Source organism: Anabrus simplex, chromosome 5 (assembly GCF_040414725.1).
Source record: "Anabrus simplex isolate iqAnaSimp1 chromosome 5, ASM4041472v1, whole genome shotgun sequence".
In the NCBI taxonomy this organism is placed as follows: domain Eukaryota; kingdom Metazoa; phylum Arthropoda; class Insecta; order Orthoptera; family Tettigoniidae; genus Anabrus; species Anabrus simplex.
In genome coordinates, this window is record NC_090269.1 from 404,456,887 (window position 1) to 404,477,013 (window position 20,127).

General features: G+C 39.1%; 1 protein-coding gene across 3 annotated transcripts in view; it reads right to left on the minus strand.

The window, feature by feature from the left end:
• The window catches only part of LOC136875011 (cytoplasmic dynein 1 intermediate chain), a 210,977-nt gene that overhangs the window by 142,300 nt on the left and 48,550 nt on the right, over window positions 1-20,127 (minus strand). For all 3 annotated transcript variants that reach the window (XM_067148726.2, XM_067148727.2, XM_067148725.2), the window contains exons 2-3: window positions 8,612-8,726; window positions 8,224-8,408 (exon numbers count right to left, since the gene is read on the minus strand). In XM_067148726.2, coding sequence (XP_067004827.2) covers window positions 8,224-8,408; window positions 8,612-8,710 — 284 coding nt within the window. In that variant the 5' untranslated portion in view covers window positions 8,711-8,726. The remainder of the gene's footprint in view (window positions 1-8,223; window positions 8,409-8,611; window positions 8,727-20,127) is intronic.

Here is a 20,127-nt window from a genome sequence, read left to right on the forward strand (position 1 = left end):
ATTTTTTTTTTTTTACAAGTTGCTTTACGTCACACCAACACAGATAGGTCTTATGGCGACGATGGGATTGGAAAGGGCTAGGAGTGGGAAGGAAGCGGCCGTGGCCTTAAGGCACAGCCCCAGCATTTGCCTGGTGTGAAAATGGAAAACCATCTTCAGGGCTGCCGACAGTGGGGGGTCAAACCCACTATCTCCCAAATAATGGATACTGACCGCACTTAAGTGACTGCAGCTATCGACCTCAGTGCAACAACATCTCTCAAATAGCATCCTTTATCGTACATACTGATATATGAACTTGTACAAACTACTGTTTTTGGATTATTGTACCTCATGCCTGTGGAAATGCACCAACTTATATTGCTGCATCTCTTAGTTATGAATAGTATTTTGACTATTTTTTTAAATATATACACCTCAATAAAACTTTAGAATACCATCAGTTTGACTTTATTAGTTCTTATTTTTCCTCCTGTTGCAATTTCTTGATGGATGCAGTACTTTTGCATCAGTCTCTTGGCACAGACCAGAGCGAAGGGTAGCTTCCACTGATGTCCCAGTCTTATCCATGACTGTGACCGTATGGAAGCTGCTGGGGTATGGGTAGTGCCAAGTAATGACATTGGGACCATTACTAGTGCATCTAAGTGTTATGAAAGGTGTTGCTCATAGGGTCAGTCTTGCTGCAACAGCAATTTCTGATCCATTGAGGAAAGCAATGATGAACTACCTCACTCCTCGTCTTGCCTACTACGCTTCATTTTGGTGCTGCCATTGGTTTTCGTGGTTTCTCTGTAACTGTATAGCCTTCAGTAGTGCTATTTGAGGATCCAACCAGCAAATGAATGGGCTGATGAGCTAACAGGCAGATAGAGACATGTTCTACTCATTCATGTTTGTACAGTAGTACTGAATAAGATAAATATGAAAAGTTCCACATTCTTGGTTATGATGAACAGGAAAAAAATATCTTTTCTGCATCTACAGTATGTCCTCAAAATGTGATCTTGCAAGAAGTTAATCACAGTGGTGACCATCATATTTTAGTAATAGGCATGTGCTTATAGTATGGAAGTAAAGGTTTCCATTTTTCAAAATATTTATCTTGATTACAGATCATTAATAGACCAAGTAAAATTCCTATTTTCTATTCTGACAACATTAACTCATTGAGTCCGAGCCACAGAACCGTTCCGTGCTTCATCTTGCAGTACCAAATGCCGGACCTCGGAACTGTTCCATTGTCTCGCTTCACTATGTAATTCAACTTTTCCTCAAGAGATGGCAGTGCGAGTTGCATTTGTGATTTGTGCAGGAACTCTTCCCCTCCAATGTTATATGCTCTTTGTTAATATAAATCAATAGTACGCTTGGTAATATTAGTTTTACGTGGGCTATCTCTGGACTTTGAAATATGCTTGTAAACAAGATGGCTTCCAGTAAACGACTGAAAGTTACCAATATATAACCCTGTTTAGAAAGTAACGATGATGAAGAATATAATTTTTTAGTATTATTCATAGTAATAGTTGAAAGCAAGTACCCAAGAGAACGAAATTAACATTATATGAACAGTATTTCATACCAATTGTAACATATGGACTAGAAACGCTTGTAACTAAGAGACAAGATAGAAAGATCCAAGCAGTAAAAATGAAATTTTTAAGAACATCGGTTAAAGAGACAAGAAGAGAGAGAATCCAAAATATTAAAATCAGAGAAGAGCTAAATATAGAACCGTTAGTACAGAACATACAGAAAGCAAGACAGATGTTTTGGACATGTAAAAAGAATGGGAAAGGAACGGATAGCAAGAAGGGAATTGGAAAGAGAAGTTAAGGGAAAGAGACCAGTTGGAAGACCAAGAAGAAGGTGGATGGATCAGATTTGGAAGGACATTAGAGAAGCTGGATTGGATGTGGCGGAAGTAACAGAGCAGGAAAAGTGGAAGGACAGAAAGGAGTGGAGGAGGCTTGTTAACCACACCCGGGCAACTGGAGTGGGATGATGATGATGACGATTATGATGATGATGATAATTAATAGTAATAGTGCGAGTAATGCTCTTAATGAACAAATAGATGTGGAAATCGAAGAGGAAGTGCAAGGATATGACCGTGTTACAGCTCAGCAGGCAGACTGAGTATGGACCTGTGATGCTAATAAAATAAAATGTATTTATATATTCCTTGTTCCGTGATTCATGGACTTTATTTTTTTAATTTTTTTTTTTTTTGCTAGTTGCTTTACGTCGCACCGACACAGATAGGTCTTATGTTGACGATGGGACAGGGAAGGGCTAGGAGTGGGAAGGAAGCGGCCGTGGCCTTAATTAAGGTACAGCCCCAGCATTTGCCTGGTGTGAAAATGGGAAACCACGGAAAACCATCTTCAGGGCTGCCGACAGTGGAAACACTAATTTTTCATTGTATGGAAATTTTTATAAGCTTTGCCCAAGTTTATCTTTTGCAAATCCCTCAAGGATTCTGCCAGTTTTTCCTAACACAATCCACTGCACTTTCCTGAATAAACTCCTCTTCTATTTGCAAAACGGCCTCTGGAATAAACTTAAACATAATCACTGCATAAAGTTCAGTCTCCAAATTCAGGTCATCCAGCAAATTCTGCATCATCCAAAGAGAACAGGAACTCCTTAAGGTTAAATGCTCACACTGGAGAACAGCAAACTTAGATAATGGCAAGACTGAGATTTCCTTGTAATGCTGTATTCTACTTAGAGCCTTAGCCAGCATCATCTTAAGCCCAGAAATGAAGGCATTTGCTACAAGGCATCCAACTTTATTGCTTCGCATACCTCAATGCAAAGTATGAGCAATACGGGTTTTACCATTTGAAGTAAACCGGAATACACAGACTTCAACTGTGCAAATGTTGAGACCATATATGATGCCTGGTTGAATTTTGTTGTAATGTATTTCTGATGGCCAGAGTTTACAGCAAATCATTAAAATTCTCCACGATAGTTGTAGAGTTCACTTTTCTTAATTCGTACACAGCAAAAGCAACATTGGTTTTCATGGATCTCCTGTCAGTGGCATCACTAGAATATTTAGGACATCTCTCGAAAGTGAATTAGTTGTTTCAACAAAATTAAACAAACTGGATGGTTTCCCCACAATTTCCTTAAGTCTATACATTAACTTCATAAACTGGCTGTTATTTTTTTTTTTTTTTCAAAGTGTGCTGTCATCAGGGACAGAGCGTTGTACATATTTTTCCAAGAAACCTTTCATTTCAGAATGATTTATCTTGTTAAGTGGATTATTACGCTGCACAAAAGTAGCTGTGAGGTTGCTGAGAAATAAATTCTGTACCTTACTTTTTTGTTATGATTTCTGCAAAGATTTCTGACAGAATGACCATTTCACAGCTTCCTCATTGATCTTTCTGATGTATAACATACTCGAGATAATAAAGTATCCTATCCCCTGCACACTTCCTATCTACCTAGATGGAACAACAGATAAGAGTTTCTTCTTTTTTGCTATTTCTTTACGTCATACTGACACAGATAGGTCTTATGGTGATGATGGGACAGGAAAGGCCTAGGAATGGGAAGGAAGCGGCCGTGGCCTTAAGGTACAGCCCCAGCATTTGCCTGGTGTGAAAATGGGAAACCACGGAAAGCCATCTTCAGGGCTGCCGACAGTTGGGTTCAAACACACTATCTCCCAGATGCAAGCTCACAGCTGCGCGCCCCTAACCACATGGCCAGCTCGCCCGGTGATAACAGTTTCGATGAAATAAAACTACTAACCACATTTCGTAATTTGTCGGTGCACAACTTTACTGTACAATTTCATCATAACCTAGTACATTCTGCTACTGTCCCCAAATTGGAAAATACATCTGCTATGGCATCTGTTCACACATTGGAGCGATGATGATGATGATGATGAAGATGATGCTTGTTTAAAGGAGCCTAACATCTAGGTCATCGGCCCCTAATGGTATGAAATGAAATGACAATTTAAAAGTTCAATATCATTAACTGACCAGAATTAAAAAAGTGATGATGAAGAATGAATGGATGGATATGAATTTAAAACAATCAGTGGATCCGACCCAGAAACTATCATGAGCAATAGTATTACTGACCAAGGGACTGCTTTTAAAGCACAATCCTGAATCGAGGATGCTTGTTGTCTAAAGTGATCCAAAATTCAGGTCAACGACCCCTCATAATGGTACTTATCACCAGTATGCGGTACTAATCAATAGTAGCATAGACTCACGGTGTTCCACACATTATGGTACTACTTGCAAGTATTGTACGTTGCACAGGTAACGCAGACCTATGGTGTTTCTCACATAATGGTGCCACTCATAGGCAATGCAAACCAATGGTGTTCCTCACCTAGGTGTACTAATCACGGGTGCCAATACTCCCGTGGTGTTCCTAATAGTACTAATCGCAGACAACACAAACCCACGGTGTCGCTCATGTAGTGGTACTGCCGGGCTGAGTGGCTCAGACGATTAAGGCGCTGGCCTTCTAACCCCAACTTGGCAGATTCGATCCTGGCTCAGTCCGGTGGTATTTGAAGGTGCTCAAATACGACAGCCTCGCGTCGGTAGATTTACTGGCACGTAAAAGAACTCCTGTGGGACTAAATTCCGGCACCTCGGCGTCTCCGAAGACCGTAAAAGTAGTTAGTGGGACGTAAAGCAAATAGCATTATTATGTAGTGGTACTAATCACAGGCAATCCAGACCCATGGTGTCGCTCATATAGTGATACTAATCACAGGCAATGCCCAGATCTATGATATTTCTCACAATGGTACTAATCACGGGTACTGGAAACCCATAGTGAACCAATCTCTGCTGCTACTAATCACAAACCTATTGTGTACCTAACATAGTGATACTTCTCACAAATAAAGGCAACCCATGGTGCTCTCCGTGTGATTGTACTAATCGCAAGTACTGTAGTTTCATGGTTCTAATACAATCATCCCTTGGTCTCCCCTATTAGTTACCTCTTACGAAAGGCAGGGGATACCGTGGGTGTATTCTTCATCTGCATCCCCCACCCACAGGGGGGTTTGGAGCTATGAAATGCCCGACAAGGTGCACTGGGTAAGTCCAATACTGTCGAAAGTATAGAACACGTGTTTATTCTTTCTTCCTCAATTTTCATCAGTGTAAGCCTTTTTCATGCTTTCTATTCTAAGATAAGCCCATCTGATGGCTATGGTTGTTAAGGCATCAAGCCTTAATGGTTTGACACTGTGGTTTGAGTCGCACTGGTAGATAATTTTTCACCATCAGAATGTTGGCCATAATTGGGTGCGGGTCTTATTTAAAATTTTGGGAGATCTATCTTTCCGAATGCATGTAAATCGGACATCACCGCTGGCGCGGCTTTGCAACAATGCTCTCTCCACTCTCAGTATACGCTACTTCCGCACTTGGCGTCAGTCTCACACACGTTCTCTCAGTATCAACATGAATTCCACAAAGCATTTGCGATCTTTTACTACGAGTGAGAAACTGAAAGTAGTTCGGGAAGCCGAAATTATTGGAAATCGTGCCACCGGTAGGAAATGCGATATTTATGAGTTGTGTATTCGCGATTGGAGAAAGAAGAAAAATGCGTTATTAACATGTAGTGGTGATCATAGAGCTTTTCATGGACTGAGTGTACAGTTTCCAGAAATTGAAAAAAATAAAACTTTATAAATATGTGACAGAAAGGCGGGAATTGGGATATGGTGCATCACCCGAAATGTGTCAGCTAAAGGCATTACAGATTGCAAAGGAACTTTCAACGGAAGGGTTTAACGCAAGCTGAGGATGGATTTGTAATTTTTATAAAAGAAATGGGTTGAGCGTATGAAGGCGTACCTTAATTTCACAGCGTCTTTCTGGTGCCTACGATGAGAAGTTATTGTCATTTCGGAATCACATAATTCAGTTGCAAAGAAAAATGCAATTTGCTTTTCCAAATTGGCAATGCAGATCAGACGCCAGTCTACTTTGAAATTCCAGTGGACAGGACTTCGAATGTCAAGGGTGCGAAAAGTGTTACCATTAGAACAGGTGGTAATGGAAAACAACGGTATACGGTAATGTTGCATATTCTCGCCGACGGAACCAAATTGCCGCCGTACATTGTTCTCAAGCGCAAGATGCTTCCTTAAAATCTACCCGCTGGTGTTATCATCAGATCTCAGAACTCTGGCTGGATGGAAAGTTCACTTGTGGAAGATTGGGTAAAGTGTGTCTGGCAATGTCGCCCTGGTGCATTATTGGGACAAAAGAACTTGCCTGTTCGACAGTTACCACAGCCACACAACAGACTCTGTGAAGAAACATATCAAGGATGGGAAAACCGACCTAGCAGTCATTCCGGGCGGGATGACGTCTATGCTACAGCCGCTGGATGTCTGCATGAACCGTCCATTTAAAGCAGCCTTGAAACAGCTCTATACAGAATGGATGACGGCTGATAATCACACACTGATGCCAACTGGTTGCATTCATCGCCCGGAAGTTCAGCTGCTGTGTTCGTGGATTTTGACGGCATAGAATTGTATCCCTGGAGACCTCATATGGAAGAGCTTCAGGAAATGTAGGATTTCTAATGCTATGGATGGCAGCGATGACATGAGAAGGTGATGGTGATGAAAGTTCCGAAGTTGGTACTGATGATGATGAATGAACTCATTGGATATCGTTCTGGAAATGTTTGTTTACTTTTATTTGTATTTTCTAATCATTTGATGTGTGTTAGTAAAGATTGCAAATAATAATGACAACTTTTTTTTAAAATTTGTTCTTTCAAAATAAGGGTGTGGGTCTTATTCGGTGGCGGGTGGTATTCAAGATTACACGGTAATTTCTAATCAGACTGCATGCCAAACACCTTTCAAATCTCTGCACACTACTTACACGGATTAAAGGCATATGACGCTGTGATGGTGATGGTGACCCCTTGGTGTTGTTCAACAGGAGCGGGCTAGGTTCTGGTACTGGGTTTCATCGTGCAATTATCACTACACACCCACATATGCAGGTCACCATGAGCATCAACTATAAAGTTCAGCACGAGGCTTCCCATGAGGCTATATGACATAACATGACATCACGCACATCACATTGTAAGAAAGTAAATTATGGTGGTCTTAGTTGTATTCTCTTAAGAAAGGGATAATAAGGAGAGTTGTTGCTGAAAAGTGGAACAAAGACTAAAAGAAAAGAGAAATAACAACAATGCAATATCGAGTATCACAACAGTTACCAACATAGTTATCAAATATTTCATACCGGGCGAGTTGGCCGTGCGGTTAGGCGCGTGCGGCGTTGGGTTCGAATCCCACTGCCAACAGCCCTGAAGATGTTTTTCCATGGTTTCCCATTTTCACACCTGTACCTTACCTAAGGCCACAGCTGCTTCTTTCCAACTCCTAGGTCTTTCCTGTCCCATCGTCGCCGTAAGACCTATCTGTGTCGGTGCGACGTAAAGCCACTAGCAAAAAAAATTCATGTTCTGAAATAAAGTCAAAGTTATTTCCTTTAAAAGCTGGTCTCTAGTTATTCAAAACCAGGCCAAACCAAACTCCATGGAAAAACAGCTCCAAAGGACCATGGCCTACCAAGCAACTGCTGCTCAGCCCAAACACCTGCAGATTAAGAGGTGTCGTGTATTCGGTACAACAAATACTACACCTTTAAAGTTTTTCAGTCTGTCGAGCACTAAATATAACACATATATAACACTATAACAGACTTGTAAAAAAAAAAAAAAACAACCTACCGTATTTACCCGAATAATCCCTGCCATCGAATAATGCCCGCACCCTCATTTTAGGAAGGCTCATTTTGAAATATGCGGGGACTATTCGCGTAAATTCGGTATTAAACATGTCATTCATTGTTTAATGGTGTGTCGTTTTTACAGGTATGCTATAGTGTTATATTAACAGAGTCAATACTGAAAAGTATGAATTCATTCTTAACGAACACCTAATACTCTTGTTGTTATGCTTGACTTTCTGGACCAGGGCCACTAACTCACTGTCTGATAGCTCTACAATTGTAATCACAGAGGCTGAGTGGACCTTGAGCCAGCCCTCATATCCACATCCGTAACCTAGAGCTGGGTATCTAACATGGGGCCTCTTGGTAAGAGACAGGCGTGCTTTCCCTACAACGCAGGGCCAGCAGTCTTTGATTATTAAGCAACAGAAATAGTTACCTAGCTGGACTGAATGTCTGTGGAATGGATAGATGTGTAAAGCTCTGATCTGATAAACGAGCGTCTGGACTTGAGAAGTCAGAGGGTACGTCAGACAAAGAGACAGCTCCCAGCGATGACAGTAATTCATCCACATCCCTCTCCAAATTGGCTGCTCTCAATGCTGCTTCCTCTACCTGAGTAAGCTAAATAATAAAGAATCAACAGATTAATGATTCTACTGACTGTCCCAAAGAGTAACCAAGTGAATATTTCAGTGTTTAATAACTTTAAATCATACTGTATGTACACAATTAATGGTATTACATGGAATATAAATACCAGAAAATATTTTTCTTTGTAAAATATCTTCCATATTTAGATTAATGTTCTGAATCTTTGGCCTTACCTCCTTTTGCTCCTTTTCTTTACGAAGACGTTCCTTTTCTTCACGCAGAGCCTGAAGTTTTGCCTTCTTCCTTTCGAGATGTGCCCTAATATCTGTCATTTTTCAGGATGGATAACTGCAAATAGTCATAAGAACTATATAAATATAACCCAATCCTATGCACAAGTATACAGGATAAATTATTACTTGTGCCTTCAAACGCTGGGAAAGTTGCCTGCGATACTATTTCCTTTTTACATTTATTTATAGAAATAATTTTCAAATAGTTTATTAGTTATTATAATACACGTAAATGACATCTCCAGTTTTGTAAATAAATGTCAGTAGCCTAACTATGATTATTTCAGGATAATGTACATCATTTGGTCAAACACCAATCAATGAAAACTGTGCTACTGAAGATTTCCTATGTGTGAAGTCATAAATTAAAATTTTTACTGTAGTAACATTCAAGAATATTAGCTCCAATTGCATTTTGCATGCTCAAGTATTGTATCTCATATCTAGCATAAATATAAAACATTTGGGGAGGAAATGAAACCAACATATAGAGTATCAGCTGGTGATGTCATAGTCTAACAGTGTGGTTCATTAATCTGACAAGGAACATTTGTGAAGTGCTCAACTAATATATTATAGAGTCAAGTACAACTGAAATTTCAGCTGTAATTAATGCCTACTGCACCAATTCTAGCTGCCCATAATGGTAATTCTGCACTTTTAAGAGCCTAGATAGATAGTTATATAACAAGGAATTCTCTTCATCCATTCCCTTTTCCAGATTCTCTCTGGGTAGGGTAGTGTGCCAAAGCCCTCCACCTAACTATCTTTCCACCACTCCTCTTCTAGTACTTTACTGCTATTGACTCCTCTATCTGCAATACAGTCCATAACATAACTCCTCCATCTCATTCTAGGCCGTCCCCTAGGCCTCTTTGCAGTCTCTGTATCCATGAATGTTCTCTTTGGTATTCTCTCTCCTGGCATTCTCATCATGTGTTCAGAACCATTTTAGCTTTGCTACATCAATCTCTTCTTGAAGTTTACACACTCCCACGCTCCTCCTTATTTCCTCATTTCATATTCTATCTCGTCTTATATTTCCCTGTATGCTCCTCAAGACCTTCATTTCAGCTGCTTGTATCTTACTTTGGTTCCGCTTAGTCAATGTCTAGGCAGCTGAAGCATAGGTCAGTCTAGGTTTATAATAGGATGAGTATAAAGCCTTCTTGCACTTCATTGGCACATCTTTGTTCCATACAATGTCTTGCACACTGGTAGAAACTTGACAGGAAATTCTGCTATAAATAATTATTATTCTATTCATTTTAGGTGCTCTTACATATACTTATGCCCTTGCTGGTGAGATGTAGTGTTTAAAGTGCACTATGTCTTCTGGTATGGGCTACAGCAATTTGTTACTTTCATTGACCTGTCTCAGTCTTGTCCTTGGCTTTGACAATACGAAAGTGACTGAGGTATGAGCGATGCTAGTAATATCATTCCTTATACAGCCAGTCCCTGTTATGAATGGTGTGAAAATATTGCTTATAGGGTCAGCTGCTGCATGAATTTCACTGGGCTTGGCAGACTGATGTGTAATAGCAACTTCTGGCTCGGTGAGGAAAGCAACGGGAAGCTACCTCACTCCTCATTTCCCTAGTATGCCTCTTCAGTGATGCCTGGGCTATCTATGCTAGCTTTTGGTGGAGCTGTGGAGGATCAAACCAGCCTTCGGGCTGAATACCCAACATACACATACATATTCTTAAAACATGTTTGTGGGTCTTGATGTAGAAATGTGTTGAGCATAAAAGTAAAGAACAGTAAGCACAATGAATGAATGTACTGTGCAATTGGGAGTTGAGCAACTCAAATCTTCATTGGCTAAGATAACATTGTCAGAAGAATCAAATGCATCACATTCAACTGGAAATCTAGCTGCCTTTTTTTTTTTTTTTTCCAGGCATGCTTAATCATGTTATTGATTATGGGGGCACTGAACTGATTATGGATAAGCACATGAAAGTTAAAGAGTTACAGCTCTGGATGTCATAATAAATAATGTTGAGTAAAGATCACTCACAAAAAACATTTGGTGAACCTCTTCCATTGATGAAAAAATATGCACCAGCCAGAAATGTTGTTACCTCTGTGTGTTTATCCAAAATTAAAAACAGATTTTGTTGACTGACCGAAAATTAATCTAGAACCAGATATTTTGTTCCAGCACTGGAAGAGGGACAGTTATCCCACCATTGTTCAAGAACGTATGGTGTGTCTGAACTTCATATTTTATTTTTTTTAATTTTTTTTTTTTTTTGCTAGCTGCTTTACATTGCACCGACACAGATAGGTCTTATGGCAATGATGGGAAAAGAAAGGGCTAGTAGTGGGAAGGAAGCATCTATGGCCTTAAGGTACATCCCAGCATTTGCCTGGTGTGAAAATGGGAAACCACGGAAAATCACCTTCAGGGCTGCCGACAGTGGGGTTCGATCCCACTATCTTCCGAATACTGGATACTAGCCACACTTAAGCAGCTGCAGCTATCAAGCTCCGTGAACTTCATAATTAAAGCCAAACTGGTCAGTATTCAGAATTTCAGCTGATGAAATAATTAGGAACAATCTTGTCAGTGAATTCAATACCAAATCCAGTCATCAAATTTTCAATCTCTTCTTGTGATTGGATATTTTTGTAAGTTACAAAGTGCATAACTTTGTGACTAACGATCTTGTGAACTGCCTTCAAATTCCGAACCCAGGTCTATTCAGTTTTGAAATCATTCAATCCAAGCGCTGTAGCTTTCATGCATGTTCACAATCTTATATCATCATGGGCAGCCATTAGATTTACCCTTGCCTCTTGAAAATTAGACCACAAGTACACTGGTATGACCTTGAGTTTCTCGCATTTTGTTCCCTGCTGTTCATAATATCACCGACAATGAGATATCTGCTGCCCTTGACCCTCCTGAAGTGATGTAGGATTGGTTTTAATGACCATTCTTTGTTTTTGACTTCAATTACCTTCTTGGAATAATTGAGAGGAACAAACTTTAGCTACATCATTAAAAGGCTCATATACAGGCTCAAGATAAGCAGTTTCTCGAAGGCATTTGCAACTGTTCTTCATCTTCCAGGATTCCAGTAAGAACGGTGTCTTCATGTTTCTTGATCCAACTGAAGATAGTGTTTGCAATTTGTCTTTCCTCCTCCTGTACTTCACCTGATTAAGACTAATTCAGTCTGGTGTAAAACGTCTAAACACCTTATTTGCACCAATTGTCCTCGTGCAAGATACAAACACAAATACACAATCTCAAGAACTCGCCAATTACAGATCACAGTATACATTCACAAACGCGACTGACTTTGGAGTCAGAATAACATTCTATTGCACTGCCAATAACAGCATGCTGCAGCATGCACCAATTACCTCTAAATGCTTATCTGTATTGAACAAGTCAGTATGGGCAGCTACAACTTGCGTTACTGCCATTTATCCCTACTTACAAAAGGTGAGATAAATGCCCCAGGCACGTTGCTAATGTTCCTTGTGAGATAAATCATAGTTGCAGTATGAAGTGATAGGTTTCAAGCGTTAGAATGGCAATTATTATCAGTCAAATGCTGAACAATGTATTTTTGTGCATTGTATATTTTTAATGGACAAATCTGCAGAAAGAATTAGATTTTGTGAGCAGTTTCACAATGTACAAGTGCCAACCACATGGTAGAATTAAAGAAATTGTTCAAATGAGGGTTCAATACTAAATGAACTAAAACAACTAACCGTATTAACAGCTTATAAAAATTTGTGAAACACTGGCGTATTCCCCAACAAAATTAGTCTAAAATCATGAACCGAATATTTCATGCTTAGTCTGTCATAGGAAGAATGAGAGCATAGTACTGCAAGTTCCTCCCATTTTACATTATATCAGAACTAACTTTAATTATTATCAAAAAATAATTCATCTCATATGTAGACGCAAACCTTGTGGATACCCATAGCAGATATTATATCTATAGGTTTAGTTGTCTTTGAGTAAAGTGTACCTGCAAGGAAATTTTTTTTTGAGTGACTGTATAAAAAAGAAAAATGGCACAGTATTGTATAAGTTCTTATTAGGTACAGTTTTCTTGGAAACAATTGAACCTATACATACAGGATGTTCCAAAACATGTGGGAAGTAATCCGAGGATGAACAGTACCATACAACACAAAAAGTCCTCATGAACACATGCCCTATGATCAGTTGTTTATGAACTGAGGCCCTGTTTCATCAACACATGTCAGTACTTAACAAGGTGTTAAATCATTTTAACATACAATTTTAAAAAATTTACGTTTCATCAACATCTGTTAATGTTAACATATGTTAAACTGTGTATTAAAGTTAACATCAGTCATTTCCCATGTTAAATGGCTAACATTAACATTTAGCAACCTGTTCCAAAATGGCTGCTGTAAATCTCCCTTTAGATGCGGAATTGCTTTATTTAGATCTTTTACACAATAATCCTGATCGAAGAAGAGTTCAGCGACGTAATGACTTTGAAAATTTGATGGATTCAGAATTTCTTCATAGATACAGGTTATTAAAAATAGTCGTTGCTAATGTTGTTGTTGAAATTCGAGTGAGGTTGGAATATCCTACGAAGAGAAACCTCTTTCTCCAATGTTGCAGGTACTGATAACATATGATTTTTTGCTACTTTTCTTTTCACATAATGGAGACAATGCTAGAATTTCTAAACCCACTGTTAGTAGAGTTGTTTGTCGAGTGTCTGCATCAATAGGATCAATGAGGAGGTATGTAACATTCCCTTCAGTAGAAGAAGGTCAGCAAATTATCCACGACTTCTATGAAATAAACCATCTTCCTGGTGTTCTAGGTGCAATAGATTGCACACATGTAAGAATCCAATCACCTGGAGGCAATAGGGCTGAAATGAAAACCAACCTGTTTTCCAGTCATTGACCGGGTCAGGGATGGAATGAATGAGGCAGATATAGTACGTTGGGGTCGCCACTCCCAAAGTGAATTGCAATAGGGCTGAAATATATCGTAATCAGAAGGGGTATTTCTCTGTTGATGTTCAGGTGATTAGTAATCCTAACCTCCAAATCAGGGATATAGTTGCTAGGTTCTGGTTCTGTACATGACAGTACAATATTTAATAACTCCCATATCAGAGCACAGTTTGAAGTGGGGACAATTAACAAAGGGATTTTGTTAGGTGATAGTGGATACCCGCTAAAAGTATCCGTTAACCCCATTGAAACCCTCGCAGACTTTCTCCCATGCCTCATCCTTTTCTTTTATCATCAAGCCATCTGTGCACTTGCACTCAATAACTTCTCTATATTTACTAATTCAATTAACAACTCTTTTTCGAAGGAGGAAAAATTAGAACTACGACTCCCTTTCACTTCACATGCCACATTTAACACCTGTACTCAAATAAAAGTGCATCGGAGCGCACTGTAAAACAGCATGTTCGTACCACTGACTCCTTGATTCGCACCAGTTTGCAATGATGGAAGAGTTAGCAGTCGATTAGTTAACATTTCACAGGAAAAGTTTGATGAAACGCAAGATAACCTAACATCATCATCATCATCATCATCATCCTAAACCATCTCCAGTTTCCCGGATGTGGTATATGAGCCTCCTGCATCTCATCCTGTACTTGTACCATTCTTCCTCCACCAACTTGTCCCAATCATGACCTCTCAGCAGTACATCGCTCTTAACTAAATCTATCCACTTCCTTCGTGGCCCTCCCACGGGTCGTCTTCCTTCTACCTTTCTGTCAAATTCCTTCCTTGCAGTTCTGTTTATTGGCATCCTCTTCATGTGACCAAACCACTTCAGTCTTGATATCTGAATCTTATTGAGGAGAAATCATCTATTCCTACTTCTCTAATTTTCTCATTCCTAATCTTGTCTTTCCTGATTTTCTGGATCATAGTGTGTAGGAATTTCATTTCAGCTGCCTGAAGTTTGGAATTATCTCTATTGGTCAGTGTTGTGGTTTCGAGACTGTACATAAGAATTGCTGTATAATAGGACTTGTACAATGTCATTTTTGTTTTCATGGGACACCCTCTCTCCAGGGGTCATAAATATGGAGGGCCCTTGCCCTGGGTTAAGGGTGAAGACCTCAACGGCATCTACGGCGGAGAAGATGGACTTCGGTACGGTGGAGATGACGGAAGAGGCAACCCATCCTTCTGGGGTGTACAGATGGAACCTACTGCCTTGTAGGACGAGAAAGGCATCCTCAAAGGCTAAGGGAGTAAACCCTGAAAGAAAATCCTCTTATGCATTAGGCCTAGCAAGTCAGCAGGAAAGTATTGAGTACAGTTGCTTTCAATAAGAAAGAAAAAAAAAAAAGAATCCTAACATGATGTTAAATTTTTAACTCAGCATTAACTAACTACTTGTTAGTATATATTTAACATGTGTTGATGAAACCGGGCCTAAGTGTTTTAGTTATTAGCAAGGATAGGGGGGATAGTTAATATTTAAAATTAAGTTTGGAGTCAGGCATACTGTCACAGACAATGCAGTACTTCGCCAGTGAGTAGAAGAAGGTTGCCAATAAATAAGCGCAATGCCTGCAGTGTTTGAACTTTTCAGACATCAAGGTCAGACATCAGTTGTGCATTCACATATATATGGAAATTTTGAACACTTGTTCTATAGCAGGGGTTTCCAAAAGGCGGCCTGCGAAGCCATATTTTGTGGCCCGCGAAAGCTTTAGAAAAATTATATATATTTTTAAGACACTTGAATAAAATGTACCAAAAAATATTTCATAGTTCGTTCAAAAAATTATCTCAAGTCAGAAGTACTGTAATCCATTATTTAATATTATTTTCTGTTTTTAAGTATTCACTTGTTCTGAATAGATTACTTTATTATTTTTAAAACTGTAAAACCCTGATTCTTGCGAGAGCATATATTTTTGTATGGATATCATTCACTTGCTTGTATATCTGACGCGATTGCTAAAAGAAAATGGCATAACACGTCCAATGATCCATTGTCTCATTATCCACTGTCTCATTCACCAGGGAGCGTTGTGTGGAAAATCAATTAAGAAAACAGAAGTTTTTGCACTTGTTATAATTATTAATATGTTAAGAGTTGGAAACCGAGCACTTTTGCATAGAAAATTCCAACAGTTTCTGTTGGAAATTGACGCAGAATATGGAGACATGCTGCTGTACAACCATGTAAGGTGGCTAAGTGCACGGAAGTGCCTTCAATGGTTTTTTTGCATTTCGCAAGGAAATCCTCAAATTTCTTAATAAATTTGTCTCGTCAGATACCTCAGAACTAGAAGAGAAAATTCAAAGCCCAGACTTTTTAAAGCGGTTAGCTTTCCTAACAGACATGACAAATCACATTAACACCTTCAACCTGAATCTTCAAGGAAGAAACCACGAGGTGTCAGATATGGTGGGAACTGTTGATGGATTTTGAAACATATTGAAAATTTTCAAATGTTCTTTGGAAAACAATGACTTGACTCATTTCCCCTGCTGTCTACAATTAGCGGCGGAGAAGGACCAAGAAACCATACATTTTTCAGATTTCAGTTCACGCATTCAAGAGATCGTTGAAGAATTCTTCATGTGACCAAACCACTTCAGTCTTGATATCTGAATCTTATTGAGAAGAGAATCATCTATTCCTACTTCTCTAATTTTCTCATTCCTAATCTTGTCTTTCCTGGTTTTCTGGTTCATAGTGCGTAGGAATTTCATTTCAGCTGCCTGAAGTTTGGAATTATCTCTATTGGTCAGTGTTGTGGTTTCGAGACTGTACGTAAGAATTGGTGTATAAAAGGACTTGTACAATGTCATTTTTGTTTTCATGGGACACCCTCTCTCCAGGGGTCATAAATATGGAGGACCCTTGCCCTGGGTTAAGGGTGAAGACCTCAACGGCATCTACGGCGGAGAAGATGGACTTCGGTACGGTGGAGATGTGTTTTAAGCAATTAACATAATCAAACCTTTATTTCAGTTGAACTGTGAACATTATTTCATACTGGTACCTCTGTTCTATTTGTAGTATTTTATGAAAATTAGCCTATTATTAAAGTGCGGCCCGCGATCATACCTAAGGTTTCCAATGTGGCCTTCGAGCCCTTACTAATTGGAAACCCCTGTTCTATAGGAATGCAGTATCCCTGCTGGTACACCAACATGGTGACAGCTACTGGATGTGGGATGTTCCCAAACAAAGTTGAAAAGTCTAATTCTTAAACAATCAATCAAAGGGCATGTTTATTAGGGACTTTTCATGTTTTGGGGAGTACTATCCATGCCTCTGATTACATCCTACATATCTGAGAACATCCTGCATAATATTTTTCATGGTTATCCAAGATTTGTGTCTCTATGGGAGGTGAATTATAGGTTCCAATAATCAACATTAATTCTGTTAAAATATTAAATGCTAGAACATACAAAACTGTATGCTCATTTCTTTCTTTTCAGCAACTGTACATCTGCAGAGAGGGTAACCAAGAAACTGACATTTAAGCCTTTCAAATAAGCTGAAGTGCTAAGTTTAATCCCAGAAGATCCAGTTATGAAAGTAGCTTACTCTAATTGGCTCCTTAGGTTGATAAACTGGTGAATTTAATACTCAATTTTGTCCTGCAGAAGTTTCTACATGCCAGCAATTCCAGTAGGATAGTCAGGATCAGCCAATAGGGGCATTATAGTTACAAAATAAGACAATGAAGGTGCACACATGCATGGCTTGTCATTATAAGGACACTGACAAGTGAATTATGTTGATATTCAGACTGCAGTATACTACAAAATCTTCTATTAAAATACAGAACAAGAACAATACGATCAAGGTCAGTTTTACAGCAAATGGAACATTCAGTTTACGATCAAAACTCAAACTTTTGAGGCTTCTTAGAAAATAGATTTAACAGATCTGTTGGTTCTACAACTGTGTGTCAGAATGTTTATTTAGTTTGTTGTCAGTATGTTTATTTTCCTGTTTTGTAACACTTCCCTGGGGAGGGGTCTAACCCCCCAGTAAAACAACCCCCTACCAACCTGACGCTTGTATATTTGAGCACCTTCAGATAACATCAGACTGAGCCGGGATTGAACCCAAAAATTTGGGTTCAGCAGGGATGTAACTAATGCAATACGGACCCACCTGTCAAAATACAAATTCGGGCCCCCTCAAGTAAGACAAACCTATGAATAAATTAATCTAAATTGAATTACAGCTGGTAGAAATAATGCAATATATTTTCAAGGTATATAAACAAAGGGATTATTTGTTTTTGTAAGATTATTATTGAACAACACGTTTCATTCGACTACCTCAGTGGTTTAACGGCTAAGCTGCTGAACTGCCAACCATGAACCACTTAGTTGTTCGTATTTAAGTTTAATTGGTTTCATTTCTCAATAACTACAGAATTATACTGTATAACCGATACCTAGAATTTGTGGTTTTTAGCATTTGTGATCAAATGCAAAATATGTCAAAACTTTTCAGTGTATGTACCTTCATCTTAATATGACCTCTCCGAGTGGTTTTTAGCAATTTCAAATTGGCAATTAAATGGGAAATTTGTTCAAAATGCAAAATTATACTATAAATGCGAAATACTCTGTTTTATGAGAAACATCTCTTTTTAAAAACAAAACATTTTCTTAATATATATCTTATTTATTTCAGGGAAAAGAATTATTACGACACCTTAAATCTTTCAATGTATGGAATATCTTTCAACGGCCAAAAAGAAGTGCAAAGAACAACCAATCAAACAGCTTAATACACTTTCAAGCACATGCGTTCATTCATTTTGTGTTGATCCTTGATCTTATTCTTGACATAGGTGTTGAGTAGTAGTTCTGTTTTAAAGTTCGGTAGACGGGCGAGTTGGCCGTGCGCGTAGAGGTGCGCGGCTGTGAGCTTGCATCCGGGAGATAGTAGGTTCGAATCCCACTATTGGCAGCCCTGAAAATGGTTTTCCGTGGTTTCCCATTTTCACACCAGACAAATGCTGGGGCTGTACCTTAATTAAGGTCATGGCCACTTCCTTCCAACTCCTAGGCCTTTCCTATCCCATCATCGCCATAAGACCTATCTGTGTCGGTGCGACGTAAAGCCCCTAGCAAAAAAAAAAAAAAGTATGGTAGCGATTTATTGTCTGGTAGCCATGGGCAGAAGCAAAGCGACGATCAAGCAGCATGCCGATAGTTACAAATCGGAACATTTTTATGTAAGCGATACAGATATATTGATGTGCCAACTTTGCAATCAAATTATGCCTATTTTTAACCAATTTGCTACAAAACGCTAAATTTCAGAAGTATAGATTCTACAAAATGCTGAATTTGAAAATCAAAATGCTAAATCTTTGATTTTTAAATGCTATAAACCACTAACTTCACCGATGTCTCTGTTATAATAATTTATTCGATTATAACACAGAAAAATATAACTTATGGACAAAATTCAATTGAGAACTGTTCAAATACTGTTAAAAAATATCAAACCGTACAACTGATAAGCCCATTATTAACTTCACGCGTAGAGAACTCATTCAAAATTGAGTTGATTGATCGTTACTACACCAACTTCTAATTGGTTTATATAATAGGAATCAGTCGAGGGATGTTCCACCATTCAACACTTTATATAATATGTAACATTTATTTAATGAAGACTGGTATCAATTCACTTGGAATCAAAACAAACAAACAAACAAACAAACAAACAAACAAACAAACAAACAAACAAACAAACAAACAAACAAACAAACAAACAAACAAACAGTCAGTCAGAGTGTCTAGATCAGGGCCTCTCAGGGTGTATGTGCATGGTGCATGCACTGTGCACGGTGCAAAAGACGACTTGGCTTGGTTGACCAGAGTGCAGACCCCCACTCCTCGATTTGGAGCAATAGCGCTTACTCTCTCTTTCCTCACGCCTGTCTCACTCGCTCCGCCTGCCTCCCTCTGCCCCACTTGCGCCGTAGCGCTCCAAATCCGGGCTGACTTGAGCCGAGTATAGGCGAGTTGAGCCGAGCTTAGCCGAGTAGCCCAGAGACAAAGCGTTGATCCGAGTCATGCCGGGCGGCACCGATGCACAGTGCACGGAGCTCTTGCGCCTCGCTCTGCACGCGTGAGATTTTGGGCGTTTGAGAGGCCCTGGTCTAGATTAACACACATCTAACATAAAATTTGTCTTAAAATACACTTAAATAGTCGATACGGGTTAAATGTCATAAAAACATGTTAAAATGTAAAGAACTTCCTTAGGGTCTAAGCCACAAATAATTGGAGCGTGTTTGCTCAATGTTGAGCAAAGTTTTAAAATAATATATAAAAACTTGAAGTTGAGGATGTTGTGAAGTTCGCATGATGTTGCTGTGGATAGAAAACATATGTTAAAGGAGTTGGTGGAACATCCTTCATTTCTCTGTAACAGCTGCTGTAATCTGAAA